This window comes from Lutra lutra, chromosome 4 (genome assembly GCF_902655055.1).
Source record: "Lutra lutra chromosome 4, mLutLut1.2, whole genome shotgun sequence".
Lineage (NCBI taxonomy): Eukaryota > Metazoa > Chordata > Mammalia > Carnivora > Mustelidae > Lutra > Lutra lutra.
Genome location: NC_062281.1, coordinates 185,347,910 through 185,370,587, shown reverse-complemented (window position 1 = coordinate 185,370,587; position 22,678 = coordinate 185,347,910). Strand labels below are relative to the sequence as shown.

At 59.4% G+C, this 22,678-nt stretch overlaps 1 protein-coding gene across 10 annotated transcripts in view; it reads left to right on the top strand.

Moving 5' to 3' along the window:
* The window catches only part of ARHGEF10L (Rho guanine nucleotide exchange factor 10 like), a 157,285-nt gene that overhangs the window by 117,500 nt on the left and 17,107 nt on the right, over positions 1-22,678 (top strand). For all 10 annotated transcript variants that reach the window (XM_047725396.1, XM_047725398.1, XM_047725393.1 and 7 more), the window contains 4 exons: positions 3,696-3,782; positions 5,380-5,600; positions 6,000-6,154; positions 10,393-10,541. In XM_047725396.1, the coding sequence (XP_047581352.1) occupies positions 3,696-3,782; positions 5,380-5,600; positions 6,000-6,154; positions 10,393-10,541 (612 nt within the window). The remainder of the gene's footprint in view (positions 1-3,695; positions 3,783-5,379; positions 5,601-5,999; positions 6,155-10,392; positions 10,542-22,678) is intronic.

Below are 22,678 nucleotides of genomic sequence, written 5' to 3'. Positions count from 1 at the left end.
GTGTTACGTCAGCTGGGATAGATACAGGGGTGGGGCTCCATGTTCACAGTGCCAAGAGGGCCTCTTGGCGGGGGTGGCAGACGTGAGTGGTGAGAAGGCCCCGATCCCCTGCAGGCCCAGGGGGTGAGTATCCCAGACAGATTGAGGGGCACAGAGCAGAGGCAGCCTGGGACGCTGCAGCCCCGAGAGCTGGGAGGACAGGCTGGAGCTCAGGTCCCGTGTGGATGCACCGGGCCACGCCAGCTTCCCAGGCTGGTTGCGGTGGGGTTTCATTCTCAGGACCATGACACACCCAAGGATGGCTCCACGCAGGGGATCAGCACCCTCTGATGTACATTTTGGAAAGATCATCCAGTCCTTCTGGCTGTGGTGTGGGCGAGTGAACCGTGGCCCCTGGGGGAACAAGACTGGCGACCGAGAGAGCACACAGTCCTCGGTGTGGGGGTCCCGCCGAGCCTTGGCAGGACTTGGCCGCAGGTAGAGGCAGGGCCAGGCAGGGGTGAGGCGAGTGGGACAGTCACCTAATCCCAGTCATCATGATGAGTAGAATTTTAATGCAATACTTCCAAAATCAAATCAGCAAATTGTGGCCTTGGTTTGGCTGCTGTTTTTGGGGGTAATTAACGGGCTGGGATGGGGATGAGGCAGGGCCATGCAGGGTCCGTTTCTGTGTGTATTTAACATCTTACTAGTTGTTCATCAAGGATTTTTTTGCATTAATTTTTATTGCCAAAAATTGTGTTATAATATTCCTTTGGATGCTGGGGTGTTTTGGCCTCACTCTCCTCCCTCTCTTCCTGGTCCTAGAAAAGGGGACAGGGGCAGGGGACATGGGGATGCATTCGGGGAGCGTGCCAGGGTGGGGTTAGCCACATGGATGGCAGGAAGGACGGACCCGGCTCTTGAGTGTGTGCACCTGGAGGAGGTGTCGGGGTGGTGGAATGTTCCCTCTGCCACAGCCTGATTTAGGGGGTGCAGTCAGATTCCCAGTGTGGCTCGGTGGCCAGTGGCCAGGGGGCAGCAACAGCAGTGGGATAGCGAGCCCTTTCAGAGGCGTCCGTGCCAGGCTCTGCTCAAGGCGCTTCACGTCCAGTAACTCGGGACCTCCCCGCGGCCCACAGACCTTCAGAGGCAGGGTCTCCCGGCACTCCCTGGGGAAGGAGGGGCTTCTGGACTCCTTTCTGGCGTGGAGGCCAGATGCTATTCATCCCAGTAGGGTTCAGGGAAGCTGGCCTTTGTTGGCCTTCAGACCTCATTGACTGATTAATAGGGAGGAGTCTTGTGTGCTCCTTCCCAGCACGGGGTGGGGGTTCCCAGGGGCCTTGGGGCCAGGATGGGTTGGGGACTCTACTCAGGTAGAGTCTGTGGGGTGGGATTTTTCACGGTCCACCCCGCCTGTGGCTTACCGGGCCCTAGGACATCCTGTGGAGAAGGCTGACCCCAGGGTGACATCTGTCACCCCCCGATGGCCTTAGTCCTCTGGAGAATACAGGACTCAGGCCATGGCCTGACAGGCTGCTCCTGGGTGGTGAGGTCACAGACAAGCCGCTCCCTCAGGGCCTCCCTGAAAGAAACCCACCCCCCTGTGGAGCCGTCTTCTGCCTCATCCCTGGGGACACACGTCTGCGAAGTCCCTCATGTAGAAGGGGGACGGCTCAGTGCAAACCTGTCCCCCTGAGCCGCGGTCCAGCCTGGGAGCCTGTCTGGGGACAGGGGCTTGGGGAAAGGGTGCTGAGATGCTCCACGATGAGCACCTCGGGGGCCGGGGGCTGCAGCTCAGACCTGCTGAGGGTCTGCTCCAGGCTCATTAGCCAGAGCTGGATGCCATCTGTGGGGTTCCCTGCCCACTGGCTCTGCCCCAGCCCGCCCCTCCTGGCCTGGTGCTGCAGGTGAGACGGGGTGGCACACGTAGAGGGCCAGCACGTCCCACAGGAAGTGCCCGGCCCCGTGCCAAGTGCCGTATATCTGCCTCTCCAGTCCCCACGACCATCCGGTGAAGCTTCAGGTTCTCCGTGACCATGAGGAACTGGCTGCTGGGGTCCCCGGCTGGTAGCAGCTGAGCTGGGACCAGAGCCCCGGCTGGCTGCGCCCACAGCCTGTCTCCGTCCTCCAGCCCGAGCCACTCTCCTCTGCACAGCGCGGGGCACCTTGATTTGGGAGAGTGGCTTCCTGACCCCGCTGGGACTCCTGGGGCCATTGGAGCTTTTGCCAACAGTTTGGCCCAGGGCTCTGTGGACAAGGCTGACATCCGGGCCCCCTGGGGTTGCCATGGAAACGTTGGACTCAGGGTTGCAGTTTCCCCTTCCGGTCTGTGGGAGGACTGGAGCAGTGGCCTGGCAGGAGGGACTGGGCAGCCTCCGCTGCGTGTGGCCCACCATGAAGTGAGATGCCGAGGAGTGGGGGCCTGAGGGTGCGTGTGGAGGTGGGGGGCAGGGCGAGGGGAGCCTCCTGCTCGGGCGCCTGCACCTGTGCTCCCAGCTGCACACAATTGGGTGCCAGGAGCGCTGAGGCCTGCACGAGGGCAGCCGGGCCTCTGGGGAGAATTCAACTAGCGTGGGAAGGGTGCTGGGCCGGGAATGGGACTTGGAATTCCAGCCCCCACTCTGCTGCCAACTTGCTGTGTGACCTTGAGTTAGTCGTGTCCCCTCCCCCACGCCCGAACATCAGAATTTGCCAGCTCCTAAACGAGGGGAGTGGATGAGGTGACCTCTCTGGGCTTCCTCATCTTCAACCATTAGACACTTGGTTAGGACCTCCCGCCTGGGCCAGGGCCGCAGGGCCTGCAGCACCAGCAGAGGGCAGCACCTGCCCAAGCAGAGAGGGGTGGGGTGGATGGGGGGTGGGGTGGCTGAGGTCCTCCCTGCGGCGCCTCCAGCTCTCCCCTATGCGCCTCCTTTGCCTTCCTACTGGCTAGGGGTTCCAGCAGGGTTCAAGACAGGGCCGGGCCACCTCCGTGCACTGCTGTCCTGGCCAGAGAGCCCGACTGGTGGGGTTGAGCACAGGGAACAGGCCTCAGAGAGCCATCTGGCCTGTGGTTTGGGGCAGCAGGTGCAAGAGGAGTGAGCAGCTAGTGGCTCTTGATGACAGCCGGTCAAAGACGGAGACCCTGGCCCCCGTGGGCAGCCTTGCCAGCCCCTCGGCCTTCCGGTGCTGGCGGGCTTGTCTGTGGAGTAGTTCTGTTGTTGAGCGGGGTGGAACCAGATGTCCAGCACCCCTTCCTTCCTCCACTGTGCTTTTCTGGAGGAATGCAGGGAGATCTAGGAGGGAGGCTGGTGCAGGCCAGGCCCTGTCGTCATCTTCCCGTGGCTTAGGGCATTCATGCGTCCACCATGAGCCTCATTTCCTCATCTGTAAAATAAAGCGGGGTGGGTGTTAGTGGTTTTCAACAAATCTTATCCAGATGTTGCTTAGTTCGAAAAATCGGTAGCGGGCCCAGAGTATCATTCAGGCATCTCCTTGCCAGAAGGTTCTAGGAGAGCACTGGTCAAATGTGAGTACATAGGAGTTGCCTGGAGATCCTGTGAAACCTGTCACTTTCTGGTCTCCAAGGATTCTCATTCGGGACCTGCATGGGGTCCCCAATTCTGCAGGTTTGACAACCCCCACAGGTGGTTTGGACAGAAGTCCTGCTGCCAAATGTTGGCATCTCTGACACCTTGATGCTCAGCCCCCGTGTGCCTTCTGTGTCTTCGCAGCTTGGGGCCCTGGTCCACAGTCCTGTCAGCTGTCCCCTGCTGGGCTTCTCAGCGGTCAGCACGTCCCTTCCACAGGGCTATCTCTGGGTAAGTCACTCCCGAGCCCAGCCAGGGATTGTGGCCTCAGGACAGAAGCAGGGAGGGCAGCAGTGGGAAGGCGATGCTGGAAAATGTCTGCTGGCCCCGTCACGTGCACCTTCACCCAGAAGGTCTTCCTGGGAACCTCCGTGCCAGGCTCTGTGCTCAGAGTTGGCAGACGTGGGTTCACCCAAGGCAGCAGAAGACAGGGGACAAGAACGGAGCATGACTCTTGCAAATGGTCATGAGCCATGAGGGAAATGAACGAAGCTGTGCAGAGTACCTGGGTGGCAGGGGCTTCACCCTGGGGGTCAGGGAGCAGGGCTGGCATTGCCCAGTTCTGACAGCAATCCCAGCCGCCTTCTCTCCCCCTGGGATTCCTGGAAGAGCCTCTTTTCATTCAAATAGGCCCCCGTATGCTCTTTGTGGCACAGACTGTGCTTTCCCAGGGACTCCCGGAGGGTCCACCTCCCCGTCCCTCCGGCCACCTTTCAGCTCCTGCTTATTCCTGTCTCCAGGCCCTCAGGCAGGAAAACTCTGGCTCACCCTTTAGAGTCCATCCCATATATTCTCTCTGAGGGAGATTTGTTCCTCACTGTTTCCCCAGTATCTAACATGTGGTATATCCATCCATCGATCAATCAGATGATTGATTGATCGATCCATCTATCCATCATTTATCCATATAATCATCCATCCGTCCGTCCGTCCATCCATCCGTCCGTCCATCCACTTATCCGTGAGAGTCATCCATCTGTCCGTCCATTCATCCATCCATTCATCCATCCATATAATCATCTACTACCCATCTATCCGTCCACTTATCCATAATAATCATCCATCGGTCCATCCGTCCATCCATCCATCTGTCCATCCATCCATATTATCATCCATCCGTCAATCCATCCACTTATCCATTATAGTCATCCATCTGTCCATCTGTCCATCCATTCATCCATCCATCCATCCATATAATCATCTACCCATCCATCCACTTATCCATAATAATCATCCAATGGCCTGTCCATCCATCCATCCATCCATCCATCTGTATAATCATCCATTCATCCATTCACTTGCCCATAGAATCATCCATCCATCCATCCGTTCACTTTCATATCATCATCCGTCCATCTGTCCATGCATCTACCCACTCTTCTCTCCCTTCCTTCCATCCATCCATTTATCCGTCTGTTCATCTGTTCAGCAAGTGTATATTAAGTGCTTGCCACTGGCTAAGCATAGAGGTGGAATGGTGAACCAGACAGAGGAGGACATTGTAAAGGGGCAGACATATGTTCACTATTTGTTGGTTGAAATTCACTCTAAAGTTGGAGAAATAGAGAGCTGATGGGTATCTGGTCTACCTCGGCTCCTTGCCTGAGTTCCTTTGGGCCCTGAATCTAATCTGTTGCCATGGCAGCTGGGGAAGAGTGACTTTCAGGGACAGCGGGATGTGTGGGGGCAGGAGAGGGGACGCTCTTCCCGATGCCTAACCTCAGTATCAGTAGAAATTTGGGACAGTTCACCAGGAAGGCAGGCTCCGCCGAGCTCTGTCCCCACCCTGGTGGCTGTGCCTGATGGCCTGTCTGGGTCTCCACTGCAGGTTGGGGGCGGGCAGGAAGGTGCAGGGGGCCAGGTTGAGATCTTCTCCTTGAACCGGCCCTCGCCCCGCACGGTCAAGTCCTTCCCGCTGGCGGCCCCTGTGCTCTGCATGGAGTACATTCCCGAGCCAGAAGAAGGGGAGAGTGGAGACGAGAGCCACATGGCCCCTGACCCCTCAACCACAGTGCATCCGACCATCTGTCTCGGGCTCCAGGATGGCAGGTGAGGGGCCTGGGGCAGAGGAGCACGTCACTGCTTCCTTTCTTTCTGTGGCTGTGAGGCCAGCATCATTGCCCCATTCTGCGGGGGAAACTGAGGGGTAGCAGCCTGGGGGGTCAGCTAGAAGATGGCATGTCTGGGTTCCCACTTGGGTCTGTGTGGTCCTGAAGACAGTCCTCTTAGCACCTCTGTCTGCCCCCTCTCCAGCCTCCCACTTGCTTCTCCCTGGGGCAGGGGTGGGGAGGGTGCCATCCTTAAAAGACCCTGGGAAAGCCCAGCCTCCTGAAGGCAGAACAGCAGCCTCTTGGTAGGGGAGGGAGGCCTCTCTGGAGGGCCTGCAGGGCAGTGGGGGCAGGGTCTCCATGAGTCACTCAGGTCTCCCCTGCCCCCCCGCCCCTGCAGCATCCTGGTTTACGGCAGTGTGGACACGGGTACCCAGTGCCTGGCGACCTGCAGGAGCCCCGGTCTGCAGCCTGTGCTCTGCCTGTGCCACAGCCCCTTCCACCTGTTTGCTGGTCTGCAGGATGGGACCCTCGCCGCCTACCCTCGGACCAGTGGTGAGGAGGCTGGGGGGTGGTGGGGGCAGCCCTGGGCACTGACTAGGAGCCGTACTAGCACGGTGGTGGGAGACAGGCTGAGGAGGCAGCTTGGAAACAAATCAGGGAATCTGGGGGTAGTTGGAGATCCCTGATCCCCACTGCGGTCCCTGAGTGAACGGGGTGCTCACTGCCATGCAGGCAGCTCCCCCCGCCCCCATTGGCAGGAGGTGGCTGTGTCCAGTGGTGAGCAAATTGCTTTGCGCCTGGGTCTTCTCATCTGTAAAATGGGCATGATGTTAGTACCACAGCTCACGGGTCCCAGTGGGTTCAACAACTTGGCGAAGGCACAGCTTTGGGCCTGGCAGAGTGAGTGCTTACTGACGTTAAGCATTTGCACCTGTCATGTTACTGAGCCACCTGCCACGGGATGCGTCCGAGGGTGATGTCTGGAAGACAAGGCTGGCGGTGTTCGGTGTTCAGCTGCTGAGTCCCGGGAACACTCAGAGCTTAATGTGTGCACTTCCTCTGAGTTCTCACCACTGCCTGCGAGAACAGCCAAAGCTGCGACCCTGGGAGGGGGCACGGCCTGTGCACAGCATGAAGAGGGCCGCAGTCCCTGTCCCGTCCGCTAGCTCAGCTCCTAGGGTTCCAAGATATGTGCTGGGGGGAGGGCAGCCGCCCCCATTGCGCCCAGAGAGGGCTGAGGAGTCTGAAGCTCCCCAACCCACAGGCACCATCCTCCCTCCTCTCCCTCCCCTGCCTCTTGTCCCCTCCCTCCTCCCCTCTCCCCTTTCCTCCCCTCTCCCTCCCCTCCTTCTCCTCCTCTCCCTACCCACTCCCCTCTCCCTCCCCCGCTCCCCTGGCCTCTAATTGCTGCGTCATCACTGCCTGTTGCAGGGTTATAAACGGATATTTGTACTGAGCTATTTTTTTGCCACTTGGCACTGTGTTGGTATTTTTAATTAGCTTTTGATAAGGCATTTATAGTTTTTAATTAAAGGGGGAAGAGGGAGGGAAAAAAATCCCTTTCACCGACAGACACTGCATGTGTGTCAATGTAAATATGGGCTCCAGTTTTTGGAGGTTTGGATGTGGGTTCCAAAGGGACCCCCTTCCCTGGCTCCCCCTGAATCCTGTGAGCCTGCCTTCTGCTCTGGCCTCCTGGTCCCCACTTTGGGCTGCCCTGTGCGCTTTGCCCCTTGGTTCCTGACTTGTTGGTTTGGGCACGGGGGTTGGGGGGTGAGGCGGTGTCTCAGATGGCTGTGGCCACCATAACGAAATGTCACCAACTGAGTTTATTTATTTATTTTTAAAATTTTATTTATTAAATTTTATTTATTTATTTGTCAGAGGGAGAGAGCAAGTGCGTGAGCATTAGCAGGGAGAGCCACAGCAGGCAGAGGGAGAAGCAGGCTCCCCACTGAGCAGGAAGCCTGACACAGGGCTGGATCCCAGGATCCTGGGATCATGACCTGAGCCGAAGGCAGACTGAGTGAGCCACCCAGTTGCCCCCACCAACTGAGTTTAAATAACATAAATGTATTGGGGAAAACTTGGGGAAAACAAGGCCCAGCAAGGGAAGCCTATTGGAGCTTTGTCCTCTAATGGGGGACATCTGTCCCTTGTCCTTTTTGGTATAAAAAGAACACTATTATTAAATTTTACCAGTTTATCATTCTGTCCTGGAGTCAGGACTCCCTGGGGGATGTCTGAGATGCCAGCAGGGGGAGGAGCGGTCAGCACGCATGTGACCCTCAGGGGTGTCAGACCCTAGCCCCTTCCCCTGGCCGCCATGACCACTCTCTGTGCCGGAGAAATATAGGGAGACAGTACAAGGGCTCTGGTGGTCAAAACTTCTGTGCCCCTGGGGCAGAGCCCCCATCTCCCTGTTTTCAGGTGTGGTCCCAGCAACCCCAGCTGCTTCCTCACTGGGAGAGGTCACCCTCCACCAGCCTCCCGCCGGAGTGGCTCCGGTTCTGGCCACGCACATGCAGTACTTACCTCTAGCCACTGGGAGGCGCCAAAGCCTTGTGTTTTGTGGTTCTGGTGCCGGGGTTGAGGGGTCCGTGTCCCCCCAGTGGAGGCCTGGCCACCTTGTGGTCACTCACCACCCTGGCCCCAGAGCCTTTTGGGAACTTTGGGAACTCCGGGAAGCTGAGAGGGCAGCAGGGGTTGGGAAGGAGGCTGGGGCCAGTCAGCATGGTTCACATCCTGCTCGGCCTGTCACCCCTTGGGTGACTCTGCAGCTTTGTTGTCCAGGAGTCCGTTGTCACATCCGTCAGGTGGCCTCCGCACCTGCCCGTGCAGACCACTGTGCTGTGGCCAATGACACCAAACAGGAGCTCACGGGCGCCGGATACTTTCTGGCCCTGTCACCTGGGCTGGTTGTTTAAACTCTGCGTCTGTTTTCTCAGCGTAAAACAGGGATAAGAATAGAATCTTCCATGTAGACTTGCCAGGAGTTAGGGAGATAATTCACGAGAAGAGTGTCTGGCGCGTGCCAGCATTCAGCGGTGCCAGCGACAGCTGCTGGTGGTCCTTGCCGTGGGCCGACCGTGTGCTCAGCATTCCCCACGAGGCCCCCGGCCCCGCAGCCCCGGCCACGGGCAGGCACGGTCATGCCCCTTGGACAGGTGAGGCTCTGAGAGGTGAAGCCACTGTCCGGGGTCTGGCAGATGTTCGGGGGCCGCGGCCAGGATCCTGGCCCAGTCTGCTTCCCAGGTTCTCATGTTCACGGGCCGGGAAGACCCTATGCCCAGGCTCCTAGCTGAGCCGGGAGTCTGCCCATTTTAAGTAGGACGGAAGGGCAAGGGGAGAACCTGTTTCACAGGTGGGGAAGGTAGAGGGAGAGGGAAAGCCCAGGGGAGGGGAGTGGTAGGAGGTGTGGTCTCTCCTCCGAGGGCTCCTCCCAAGACCACCCCCCCCCCCAGCAGCGGCTTCCGCCACTCTGTACCCCGCTGTGCCCCCAGCACCTGGCCCATGGAGACAGTCTGTGCTAGGGTTCCTTCGGACTCCTTCCAGGGGCTGGTGGGGAGCATGTGGGATGGCGGGGCACTGAGAAACCAGCAGCAGGCTCTGTCCTCCTCCCAGGCCCCAGCCACTGCTGCCTGTGTCCAGAGTATGGGCCCCCGTTCCCTTACCTGGCACGCGGGCAGGACAGGGCGGCCGCTGGGGCTCTGTGTGGCATTGGGTGTGACCTCGGAGAAACAGCAGCCTCTGTGGGCACTGCTCACGTGCCAGGAACATTCTTGGCACATTCTTGGGTGGGCTGAGCCTCCTGGGGTGGGCAGGAGAGAATTTTGTTCCGAGCCAGGCCAGGTCCCTTGGTGTGCTTTGTTTTCAGGGGCAGTAGACTGGGCACTAATGGCCTCTGAGACTTTCTCTTCTGCCCCTGGAGGTGGCAGCCTCTCTGGCGGAGGAAGGGCATCAGAGATCTTGGCAAAGGAGACAGAGTGCCCCAGAGGTGGCAAGATCTCTGAGTTGGCAAGAGTCAGCCAGAAACATCTAGTAAAAATCCTCAGAGACAGTCTGGGTGGTTCCCCCCATTTTACAGATGGGGAGACTGAGGCCTTGAGAACAGGGAGACGTGTGCTCCAAGTCCTAATTGAGTTTCTAGGAGAACCCGGGCCAGCTCAGGGCACTTCCCACCATGTTGAGCTGCCTCCGTGGCCGGCCACATGGATGCCACGTCTTCTGGGAAGCCTCTCCGGATTGCCCCCACCCCTACCCCAGCAGAGGGTACTGTCTGTCTCAGCACAGTCTGTGCTCGCCTGCTCACCTGTGCCTGGCAGCTTGTGTGGGGACTGCTGACTAGCCCCGTGGCCTCTCCGGCCAAAAGGGTTTTCTTGGAGGGCAGGGTCTGTGTCAGACTCCTTCCTGTCCTCACCGTACCCACACCCGGCTTGGCCTGGGTTGCTGCCCACTAAGTGTGTGCGGGATGAACGAAGGAACAGGGTGGCAGGGGGCGGGGCGGGGGAATCCATGTGGAAAAGAGGGGCATAGAGGAGGGAAGGAGAGTGAACTGGGGGGTACAGCCCTGGGGGGGCATAATGGAGGCAGATAGGAACAGCCCCGTCCCTTTGGAGGAGGGAGAAAGGCCATAGAGAAGGGTGAGAGGGTGTTGTGGGGCTCCTGGGCCCACTGCTGAGGGTTCCTGACAGTTCCCAAGGGTTGAGGAGCCCTGGGCCCCTGTGTGCCATTCCCTCCCCTGCCCGCCCCCCGCCCCATTCTGACCTGCTGCTTTCCTCTCCCTGCAGGAGGTGTCCCCTGGGACCTGGAGAGCCCTCCTGTGTGCCTGACTGTGGGGACAGGACCCATCCGCACCCTGCTGAGCCTGGAGGATGCTGTGTGGGCCAGCTGTGGGCCTCGGGTCACCGTGGTGGATGCCACTAGCTTGCAGACTCAGGTACTGGCCTCACCTTGTGGCTCAAGGCCGCAGGCCTTCAGGCCACCTGCTGGGCACATCCTCGTGGATATCCTCCTGGCGTCTCGTGCCCTCCCTAGTGTTGTGCTCAGGCCCAGCTGCGTCTCAGGGATCTGAGTTAGTTGAGAAGCACAGTGGGTCCCATGTCGCTGCTGGGCCCTGCCATCTGCCCCAGCATGCATCCCTAGGGCTGCCTGGAGGGGAAGAGTCCTGACCACTGGGCTGAGCCGTGATCCGGCCCCTGGCCTGGGTCTCTTGCTGCCTGTGGGGCAGGGACTGGGAGCCCAGCCTCACACCATACCCAGGACCTGGCTGTGCCAAGGGGAGGCTGGTGGATGCAGCCATCCTGGAGGCTGGCTCTTTAATTTCCTTTTCTAGGACTTATTTATTTACTTACTTGAGAGAGAGAGAAAGAGGGAGGGAGAGGGAATGAGAGCAGGCAGAGGGAGAGAGGGAAATCTTCAAGCAGACTCGCTGCTGAGCACGGAGCCTGACGGGGGGCTCCATCTCACGACCCCAAGATCACGTGATCACAACCCGAGCTGAAATCAAGAGTGGGATGCTTAACCGACTGAGCCAGCTGGGCACCCTGGGCTCTTTGATCAGTGTGGAGGGGGATGCTGCTGGGTCCTCCTTGCCCTGCTGTGACCTGAGTGCTGCCTGTGCCTTGGCCATCCGGATGGGGCCTGGTCCCACGGCTCCGGCCTGGCTCACCCTGGGCCCATGCCTGTAACTCACCCACAGCATTGCCCACCCCGCTTCCCCACACCGCAGGGCCTACCCTGGGCCTCAGGCATGGACGAGGGCGTGGGCGCCCTCCCCCCCACCCCCCGCAGTGGTATTTTGGTGATGTTTGCCTTCATTAGATTTGTTTGGATTGTGAGCTTGGCGTGGGGCCTTGGTAATCGGGCCTGGAGTAGAGGTCTGGTTATAGGCTCGGGTTCGGAGCAGACAGGCCCCCCGGGTGAGCTGCTGTGAGGTCATGATGGCCGTTTGCCCGCCGGCTCGCCTCTGTAGATGGGCTGTGAGCTGGCTACATGATAGCCAGGCGAGATCACCAAGGGAATCCTGCCACTGTAGCATCGCAGGTTGAGGGCTGGATTAGGTAGGGAAACTGAGGCCTAGGGAGCTGTGGGCGAGCCCTGGGACCCTGTCTTGAGTCTCCAGATTGTGGTGCTCACTTTCCCATGTTTGTTGGAACCCGAGGGGCAGTCCTGGAGCTGTAGGCGCCCGGCTCTGCGACCCAGCACGGCCGCTCACCGGCTGGTGACTTGTTTGGGCCCCATTTGTGAACCCTGGTTTCCCGTTGGTGAAAGGGGGCTCCGTGTCACTTCCTGGGGGTCCTCTCATGCCCTGAGGTAATGCTTGGGCGCCACCGTCCTGGTCAGGGCTGGCGCTGGGACATATTTGATGAGAGGCCCCTCCTGGTGCAGGGCACAGAGGAGGCGGGATTACCGGCTGGCCCGTGAGCCGGGGGGTGGGAGACAGCGCTCTGCACAGAACTGGAGGGTTTAGGCTTTGAGCTGTCATCATCCTTTAGGCAGCAGCCTCCCCAAGTGCTTTCCAGGACCAGTGACTTCACTGGTGCTGTTGGGCCCGGCTGGTGGGTGGGGGGTTTCTGGGGAGGGCCAGGGAGGCCGTAAGAGGAAGAAGGTTGCTGGTTTTTTTTTTCCTGAGGGGAAGCCAGAGTGGGGAGGAGACCCTGAGCAGCTGTAGCCACAGACCCCCTTCCCAGCCCCTGGTTTGCTTTGGGGGGCTTGCCTGCTACCCCTCCCCACAAACTGGCCCCAGGGGCCTCTCACCTCCTCCACCTGCTGAGAGGAAGGAGAGCAGGGACAGCTGGTTCCCCCAGGGTCTTTGGCATCCCTGAGGGTCTCAAGCCACTTGGCAGGAGGGAGGACAAAGCCCGTCTGATTCCTTGGCCGGCCCCCTGCGGCTCCTCCCCCACTGTCCCTGCTTTGTCCTTATATCAGGCCCAGGTGTCTTCCTGGCTTTCTCCTGCTAGTACCCTGTGTGACTTCCAGTCCTTGCAGAGGAGAGCTGCGGTGAGCACTGGGGTCCAGTTGAGGGCAGCTGGGAAAGTGGGGAGGGGTCCCAGTCCTGCACATGGCAGCGTCCAGACTGACGGGGGAGACCCAGGTCTGCCCCGGAGGGCCTCCCATCTGAAGGGGGAGACACGCCTGCCCTTGAGGGCCTCCAGTCTGGTGGAGAGACACAAACTCTATTGTCTGTGTGGGAAGAGTGAGCCCAGAGACACGAAGAAGCCAAGAGTGGAGGGAGGCTGAGATGGAAACGGGCCGAGCAGGCCCTCTGGGGGCCCTGTTGGCCAAAGGACGCTCTCAGCGCTGCCAGCAGGGGCAACGGAGGGAGAAGGAGGAGGCAGCGGGGGATGCTGGGAGGCAGCCTGTGAACCAAGAGGTCTCTCTAAAGAAGACTCGTGTAAGGAAGGGTCCAGAGGACCCAGGAACCACATGGGGGCCAGCGGCTCATGGTCGCTGGGGAGGTGTGAGCCACAGGACCTGAGCCTGGTGCGAGCTGGGTCCCGAGTGCTCCCCACCCCAGGGCCCTGCGACTTTCTAGGGGGGTTGGATCGGGAGGCATCACCCAGGGCCATGGCCCCAATCTCCGTCCTAGCCATGCCCCTCTTGGGTTCCCTGGACACCCCACTCCCTTGGAGGTGTGGTTGGCTGCTGGCTGCTTCAGATGGCCCTGGCTGTGTCCTGCCAAGCTCTGAACCCTTGGACAAGGTACTGAGCCCTCCTGGGCCTCAGTGGCACCACCTAGAGAATGCGATGCTGGTAGGACCCTGCCGAGGGCTGAATGAGAACACTTAGGTGCGGAAGGGCTGATTCACACAGGACCCGGCACGCGGCACGTGCTCAAGGATCGCTGGTTGTCACTGTAATTACTTGCCTTACTTATATCCTTCCTTCTTACCGTATACAGGGCTTACTTGCAGATTCAAACTCCCTTTGAGTTGGTGCTGCTGGTGGGTGTGGGGCGTGCGTCCGTGTGGCGGGTCTACTGTCCTGGCTTTGCTGACAGCTGTCCCGGGAGCGTGAGACAGACGGATGAAGGGCAGGACAGGGACGGGGCTGGGTCTTGGCTCTCCTTCCCCTGCTCCTGCACTCACCAGCCGCAGTGCAGTCCTGCCCGGCCCCGAAGCTCAGCTCTGGCCCCACTGTCCCTGGGGCTGAGCAGCCACCAGGCTCCAGCTCGAGGCTGCGATGATTTAAGATTAGTTCTGGACCAGCTGCTCTCAAGAAGGGGATCAATATGGCCTTCTACCTGCTTTGCACGCCGCAGAGGACATCAGGAGGGCGTTGGGTGAGGGGAGGCAGGATGGAGGAAGGGGTGGCAGGTTGGAGGGAGCACGCGCCCTGTCTGCAGCTGGGGAAATTGAAAAGTTTGTGTGCTGCACGGTGTGGGCAGCTCACCCTCAGTACACACTGCGTTCGGCTGGGTAACGAGGTGATTGCCATGCATGTTTAATGAGGCTGCACGCCTGCCGCTGCTTAGAAGAGAGGAAGCCTGCCCACCTTCGCGCTGGGGTTCTGGAAACAGCCCCGTCTGGCTGCTGCCTAATGATGCCATCCGTGGGGCCCGGCTCGCGGCTGGCCGGGCCTGGAGGAACAGGCCGGAGAGCCGGCTGCCCTCCCAGGGCCCAGCGCACATCTTTGCAGAAGGCTTTACTTCAGAGGAAGGGCTTTGCTTATCTGCGGTGACGTGGTTCCTTCTCCCCAGGCCAGAGAAAAGCCTCCGTGGGGATGTGCCATGCTCAGAGCTAACTGCCCCGTGCTCCGAGCCAAGAGGCCTGGGAGTGTGCCCGTGGCTGAAGGCGTGCCTAGCGGGGCCCTGGCCCAGATGTGGAGACCTAGGGAGTTAATCTAGGGATTGTGTTAACTCCAAGGAGCTTTCCCTGAGTTTTACCACTCCCGGGAGAATCGTACTAACCGGCACATACGGATCGGGGATGGGTTTTAAGTACTTTACAGGTATTAACTTGTTTCTTCTTCAAATCACCCTATGAGACGAGCATTATTATTATTCCCACACTATGGATGAGGAAACAGAGGTACAGAGAGGTTAAGTGGCTTGCCCCAGGTCACACAGCTAGAAGGAGGCAGAACTGGGAGCTGAACATGGCTGTCTGACTCCCGAGTCTGCTCTCGATCTCGGTGTTGGCTGCCGGGGCAGGCAGAAGGCTGCGTCCTTCAGGCCGCGTGTGTCCCCTGCAGTTTCTTTCCTACCACGTGTAACTCCTCAGAACTCTGATTCGCTGACGCACATGCCTTTCCCACCACCGCGGCTCCCGGCCAAGAGTTTCGGCCTGTTCATTTTCCTTTCCCCGCGTCTGGCTTAACATCGTGGTGCTCAGAGTCAGTAGTCACAGTGGATGGAGAGATATGTGTCCTGATCCCCAGGCCCTCTGTGTTGGGGTGCTGGAGGGATGGACACGAGTATGACCTGGTCTCAGCTCCTTGGGAGCTCAGAGTCCAGTGTGGGGAGCAGACCCGGGAGGCTCAGGGTCAGCCCAGGGTGAGGAGACTGCGAGGGGGCAAGCCCACGCCCAGTGGGAACCCAGGGGAGGCACGAGGGCTGTCAGATCCAGCCAGAGGAGGGACAGGAGCAGGAGAGGTTCCTGGAGGTCAGGAACCCTGAGCAGGACTGGGCAGGCGTGTGGCTGTGGGGAGGGCAGGAGGAGAGGAGGCAGGGAAGATGCTCGGAGCAGAGAAGGCCCCAGGAGCTGGGTTAGGGTCGGCCCCACAGAGCCCAGACGATGTTTGGAGGGCTCCCTGGGGACAGGCCTCTGCTTGCACCCCTGCCCCCACCAGCTGTCTCTATTTAGGTCCACTTGGACCCCGCAGCCACCCCTGACCTCGCTGAGCTTGCCCCCTGCGGAGCCAGCGCCCACAGTGTGTCTCCGGGTTTGACGCTTGCCCATCAATGGCTTGTTTGGCTCCTTGATCCCAGTGGAGCAGCCGCGAGAACTGTTAAATAATAACGTAGCTCGCCAGGGCCTGTGTCAACACCGCATCCTCGTGTTCATTATCTAGATCGGCACCTTCAAAGTCTAATCCAGTCCTATGGAGTTCATTTTAACCGATTGCTGGAGGGGAAGCCCGCTGTGGGATGATTGTCGCATCTTAATTAAAGAATAAACTTATTGGGGACAGGTCGCCTGAAAAGTGCCAGAACATGGGGCAGGTTGGGTCAGTGTTTGCACACGGGGTGGCCCCTGTCCCACAGGGCTGTGGCGAGGGTTCATCGGGGCAACCTCTGTCTCATGAGACCCCAGCTCCCCCTGGCTGTCGGACAAGTCTGTCTGGACCACCTCCCCTCCTCCACACGTGCTGGGTCACACCGCCCCCACCCACCCCCTGCTCCGTGACCCGCCATTGCAGTGCTGAGCTCCTTCGCAGCCCTGGCCACAGCGGCACATTGACATTTTGGGGACAGTTACCGGATTAACTACACCGAGGCTGTGTAGGGCAGGACCATGCCTGGTGGGCTCCCAGCGCACCCCAGGTGCTGAGACCAGGCCGATGTGCATCGGGGGCTGCTCAGTGCAGGGCTATGATGGGCAGTTTCCCTCTGGGGAGTGGGCTCTGGTGGAGGTGGTCGGGGAGGGGAGATCTGGGCAGGGCATGTGCTGTTAATCTGCTTCAGAGCACAGGAAGGATGCTTCCTGCTTCCTGGAGTACACACTGTCACTAATCCCACCTTGCTCTGCTCCCATACCTCCTGCTGCCGCCACACCCTCGGTGCCCTGTTGCTGGCCTCCGATATAGACACTGATGCAAATTGTCATCAGGCATGCCCGAAAAGAAACTTCCCTGGATTCCTGAACACCAGCAGCCCCCAGAAGTCCCCCTGCCCGCCCCCACATAGAGCCGCCTTCCCCACCCTTAATTTTCACGTTTAGTGCCCAAACTTAGTTTGCATGTATTAGCTGTTGTAAATCTATCATAACAGTGTGACGTGGCATGAATAATGCATCGCTGGGCTGTATTAGTTTTCTGTCTTCTATCTTATTTATGACACGAAACTGGTGGGAATTTGCAAAAGCGAAATCTAGGCGCAAGGCTTCTTGGGTAATGGTATGCAAATTGGCATGAGGGCGGAAAGATTCACCCAGTCCTCGGGGTGCCTGAGCCCTAGCATGTGGGCCACCTGGGCGAGCGGGGCAGGGCTCCTGTCACTGCAGGGAGTCATTCCTGTCCCACAGTTTTGTCTTAATTTTTTGTAAGTGTATGTGTCGCTGCTGCTGTCATCCTATTATGTCTTAAAAATGAAAAGTTGGCAGGTGAAACTCGAGACATTGATTGTCTAAAGGTTGCAGAGACTTCCCAGGAGGTTCAGACAAGGAGTGTTTTCCAGCAGCATGAAGAATTGAGGTTAGACTTTCAGAAGACCTTCCTTTCAGGAAGCTTGTGAAGGATGGGGGTGGGGGGAGGTTTGGGGGATCCGTGGGGCCCCCTCCTGGGGGAGTGTTGAGGAGCCAGGCATGGCTCAGGGCCCTGCTCTGCTCCAGGGGTCTAGGGGTTGTGAGGAGGGAGGTATGTTGACAGAGGCCCTGGGGGGGCTGGGGCTGCCTAAGGGGCAGGGCTCCAGGCCCCCTGTGTCTGCACCGGGACGAGCTCAGAGCTTCCCTGTATCCTGTATTTGGTCTCCCCCTGTCCTGGAAGACTTAGGTTGGTAAAGGATTTCGTGGTGTAAAAACAAATGGTTTGAAGCTGTCGGCTTAGGGAGCAGGTTCTGTGAAGGCGCGGAGGAGCCTAGGGAAATGGTGGGGAGAAGGCAGATGGAGGAAGATGTGGAGGGATCAGATGGGGGACAGGAGGTGAGGGAGGGGCAGGTGACAGCGACAGGTGGCAGTCCTTGGCCTTGGAGCCCCTGCCCCCCCCAGCATCTCTGGCTGTCAATCTGTCCTTCCATCCATGTAGCTCTCCTATGTCCCCCCACTCCTCTGTGGCCACTCTCCCCTCTGAACCCTGCTATAGGAGGAGAGGAGGTTGGACACCTTAGGAGCAGCTGCCCAGCCCCCTAGAAGCTGGCAAAGATACACAAGGTCATGGATGGACCCCTGAACGCCAGGCCCTGGGCTGAGCCTTCCTACAGGGGAGGCTGGGAGCCTGAGCCCAGGACCATACCCCAGGTGTCATCACAGATTGAGTGAGATCACACAGGGAGGGGCTTAGACCAGTGTCTGCCGCACTCAAACCATTACATGACAGTCATCTCACGCCAGGCAGCCGGGCCGGGGGAGGGTCTGCCAGGCTGGAAGCTGTAAGGGAGCAGTCCTGTTGCCATGTCTGAGTGGGCTTGCGTGGCGGTCAGTGTGGGCTCGGGAGCTGGGCTGGCTGGCTTTGGCCCCTGGCTCCACCACGGTGTGCCTCCATTTCCCCACCTGTAAAATGGGGATAATTATAGAACTGCCCCCGCCCCCGCCGCTAAGCAGCTGGATGCATGTGAAGCACAACGTGTCGCAGCTGTTTTACCGGGAAAGACTTGGTCAAGATCACGTGGGTCACCCGGTGGTGGAACCGGGATCTTCAGCTCCTCTCACTCCAGTGCTCAGTCCCGAAGCCTGGGGTCCGCCGTGTCGGGCTCAGATGGCCAGAGGTAAAGGGCCAGCTGTCGGCTCCCCTGGATACCTGGGGAGAGAGGGCAGTGGGGTGAGACAGTGGCCAGCCCAAGTCCTGACCCAGAGTAGATGTCCCCTGCGCCGGTGCTCTGCTGTGGGGCAGACATGCCTTCCACTGAAGCCCAGCAGCCCAGGAGAGTAGTGACAGTGTGGCGGGGCGGGAACCAGGCTTCCTGGAGCAGGTTCAGTGAGAAAGGGTATGAGCAGACGCAGGGGGAGAGGACAGCTTGTGTGTGTGAATGTGTGTGTGCACCTGCATGTGTGTGCAAGTGAGAGGGGAAATGGGTCGATTATATTCACCTCGTTTAGTCCCTGGCTGTAGCTTGAATCCTGCTGACAGCATCCAGTCGGGCTCTGGAGACCTGGGTCAAGCCTGGAATCATTCCCTGATCCCCGAGCTTCCCCTTCCCCCACCCAGCAGTCTTGGGTGCAGATCTGGGCCTGGAACTGAGACGTGAGCCTTCCTGGCACCCCTCACACCCTCAGCAGAAGGGCAGCACAGCGACCTTGGCCGAGCCTGCTCACTTCTGCTGCTGTGGCCAAGGGGAGTCCAGAACAGTGGGAAGAGGTCATATGTGCTTAGTGACAAGCAGGTGTCCTGTGGGGATTTTTAACTTTTGGGGGGGCAAGGTGGTTTTCAGGCTCTTTGGAGATGTTGGCAAAAGCGGTAGACCATCTTTCTAGAAGAATGTACCAAAGGTGCCAAATATCTCGCACTTAGTTCCAAAATGGGTTGTTAAAAGTTTGGAACAGGTTGTCCTTCTTGGAGCAGGCAGGGCCATCCATCTGTCTGTCCCTTTTCAGTACCCATGTGGCCCTGAGCTGAAAGAGGCCAGCACCAGGTCAGGTCTCTTGTAACCTTCCCCCCTCCACTTTAGAGCTGAGTCAGCTGAGCCCCAGAGCCGCTGACTGACTTGCTGGTGAGAGGTGGATGTGGATGTCACATCTCAAGTCCCCCCTCCCAAGAAATGCCCCGGAAGGACCCCACTGCTTCTGGCACATGATCCCTTGGTCGTGACCAGGTTGGACTTCAAAGGCAGGGTGTGGAGGCCTGGGACGGAGCCCACATAAAGGTGTCTCTGTGTGTGACTCGAAGACTGGGGGTGGGCTGTGGCGTCCCACCAGGGTGACCGTCCGTCCCGGCTTGCTCAGAATGGGGTGTCCGGCTTCTGGTGCTACCACCGTGCCTCCCCCCTGCAAACTGGCTGGTCACCAGCTGGAATCCTGGCGTTCCTCCACCCCCCCCACCGCATTTCCTGCACAGTGACTTTGTGAGTGTCATTCAGCCTCTCTGTTTCCTCAGCTGCGAAATGTTGATAAGAGTAAGATAGATAAAGAAGGGAAGGGAGTTGTACCAATTGCCTTAAACGACAGACTCCGCCTGCCCACCTGCCCAGAGCAGCCGCTTGGAGTGGCATCCCCGTGTCTCCACCCCCACCTGTCCCCTGGCTGGCGGAGTGAGCCCGCACTCTCTTGAAGCCTACCAGTTTGATGAGGAAGGCAGGTGGTGCCCTCATCCCAGGCGTCTGGGGCATGGCCCGGAGGTGGGGCTGGCCAAGGGGCAGGCACGGGCTCTGTGGGCGATCTCTGGGCTAGGCAGCCCACCCGGGGGACCGAGCAGGAAACAGCATGGCCCCCTGCGTGCCCACCCCCCCGGCTCTGTTGCGGCACTGGTAGGAGATGCCTGGGGTGGGGAGTGTCCTGAGCTTGGAGTCCGGGGGTCAGGCCCAAGCCCAGCTCTGCCCCTGCCCTGCAGTGCCACCTGGGCTCAGGGTTTGGCCCCTTTTCTCTCGTAAAGGTCTCAGGCAGGAGGAAATACTGTGGCGTGGGGAGGGCCGGGCACCCAGTAGGTACCCAGCAGGCCGGAGCTGTGCCAGCCTTCTGCTATTTCTCCGTCAGCCCCCAGCCGGCCCTGAGCGCCCCAGCACTGCTTCCCAGCTCCTTGGCCTCCTCTCAGCTCTAATGACTTTGAGTGCTGAGCGGCTCACCCTGGGAATTTACACAAACTGAGCACAGAAGCGTCACTTGGAGGCACATAAATACTGTACGATGGAGGCTCGGCTGTGTCAGCACGATTAGGAGCAGCGCCACTCACCTGAAACCCTCGGTGCACGCGCCCGCAGCCGGGCGAGGGGGAAAGTGGGCTGGTGCTGGATCCCCGGTCTCTTCCCAGCTCCCTGACCAGCTCCTCACTGCAGATGGCGTGCACAGAGCCGTGGTGGTGGCCAGCCCTGCCCACGGAGCCTCCCGGGAACCCAGAGGGCAGATTCTCCTCCTGGCCCCATTGACAGGTGAGCGAGGAGAGCCAGTTACGGGGCCAGAGTGAGCCAGGAGCTGGGTGTCAGACCCAGGGCCTTCCCGCTGGCTGCCAGCTTTTTAAAAAAAATTTTTTTTATTTTTAAATTAAAAAAAAAAATTTGTCTCCTCCCCCTTAACTTATTATTTAAAGAAATTTCAAATCACAGTAAAGTTGAAAGAGTAGTACAATAAACACACCAATATCCTCTACCTAGTTAACCGACTGTTAGCATTCTGCTGTAATCCCCCATATTATACGCACACTCCCTTTGCTGGCTACACCATTTAAAAGTTGGTCGCAGACATTATTACTCTTCACTCCTAAGTCGGGAAGGGTAGCAGGGCTGTCCTGCGTAACTTCTCTACATCGTGGAATTGTGTCCGTAGGGTCCGTGGTGAGGAATGGGAAACCAGCCCTGAGCCCTGCGGGCAGCAAGGTCTGGGCGTCCCTGTGGCCTGCCTCCCTCCCCCAGAACTAGTGGGACTCATGCTGCCCACAGGCTGCCTACTCTGCCCTGTGTCCCCCAGGAGGCCCCAACCAGGAGTCCCAGGACCTGGCACCAAGAACAGGCTCCTGGCGTGGGGAGGGGTCCTGGGGAGCTGGGAGATCATGGAGGAGGGAGGGGCTGGAGCGGCCGTGCTGTTGCTCGCGCATCGCGCCCTTTCCCCCCACCCCGTGTACCACAGGGCTTGGCAGGTTTGCACAGGCCTCGTGTAAAGCCCTCCAGGCCTGGGGGGAGACTTGTTACGTCCCTGGAGAAATGAGGCTGGGTTTGCTGACTTCGCTTTTAACTGGATTCTGACAGCGGCATGCAGGCCGGAGCGGCTGCAGACTCCGGTTCCGCTTTCTATGGCTCGAGGCCTCTGGGTTCCAGTGCGGTCTGGCCTTGTCAGAGGCTGGAGGTGCTTCTGAGCCTCCCCCTGGAGTGGGGTGGCCATCTTGCCGCACAGGGGCGAGCTTGCACACGCCTTCCTGTTGGCGTGCGTGCATGTGTGCATTTGTGTGCATGTGTGTGTGTGCCGTGTTGGAGGAAAGTCTGCAGACAAATCCTGTCATGTGCCCCCTTCCACCTGCTGCCCCCCCGTTTGTCCATCTGCTCGTTGATGGCGGGCCCCGTGGGAAGTCAGGTCTGGCCTCAGTGGCTCACCTGTGATGGGGCTTGGTGGCTCCCCTGCTGGCCTTTCCCGGCAAGACTGGGAGGCATCCTGTTGGGACCTGGGGCTCTGCCTGGGTCTGGGCCTGCAGGAATGTTGTCTTGAGTGCCGGCTGGTTTGGGGAGATAAGCTGCACCCCTCTCCCCACTCCCTGCAGGGTTTCCTGGAAGGACTAAGGAAAACAAAGCCAGGATGACCCAGGCTGTGGGCAGCAGGCTTGGGGGCGAAGGCCCAGAGGATAGAGGTTGCTCGTCTCCCCTTGCACTGGGTGGACTGGGCCCAGCTTGTGGAGGCTGGGAGGGGCTTGGCCTCCCTCTAAATCCCAGAAATTCAGGGCCTTCACTGGGGTGGGGGTGGGGTGCTGGGGAAAGGGGAGCAGGACCCCTGCCCCCGCCCGCACCATGTGTGAGTCCCCGGTCTGAGGGAGCGAGTAGCTCCTCATCCTCTGAATGTGCCATACCTCATACAAGACCCCCCTCCTCGCCCCTGGGGAGGCCCCACTTTGATGGAGACAACATACCCCTGCCCTTGGTGAACTTCCGGGCGAGAGGGAGCTGTGGCTCCCGTCTCAGGGTCCCCCCGATGGGGGGTGAGCTGTGCCAAAGAACCCTGCCTCCCAAGAGCAGCCTGGCACTCGGGGAGGAGAGGGTGTTGCTGGGCCCCTGAGTTTCCTGTCTCCATCAGCCTGTACCCCTCCGCCCCCCGCCGGCATGCAGGGCTCAGCCACCAGGGACCGGCTGGGAAAAGCCATTGTGTTGGCTGCCTCACAGTCACGGGCCTGGTTCCCCATGGAGACCCCCCTCCCCCACCAGCCAGCTTCCTTCCCTCTGGGAAACTTCTTGGTGATCTGAGCCGAGGGGAGTCGGGACCAGCCATCACTCCCTAAGCCCGCACAATGCCCACACCTCCAGGCCCTGCCACACCGCTGTCAGAGGGACCATCCTTCAGAGGTAAACCAGCCCATGTCACTTACCAGCCTAGCCCCTGAGGCACTTAAGTGCTGGTCGGCCTTCACCGT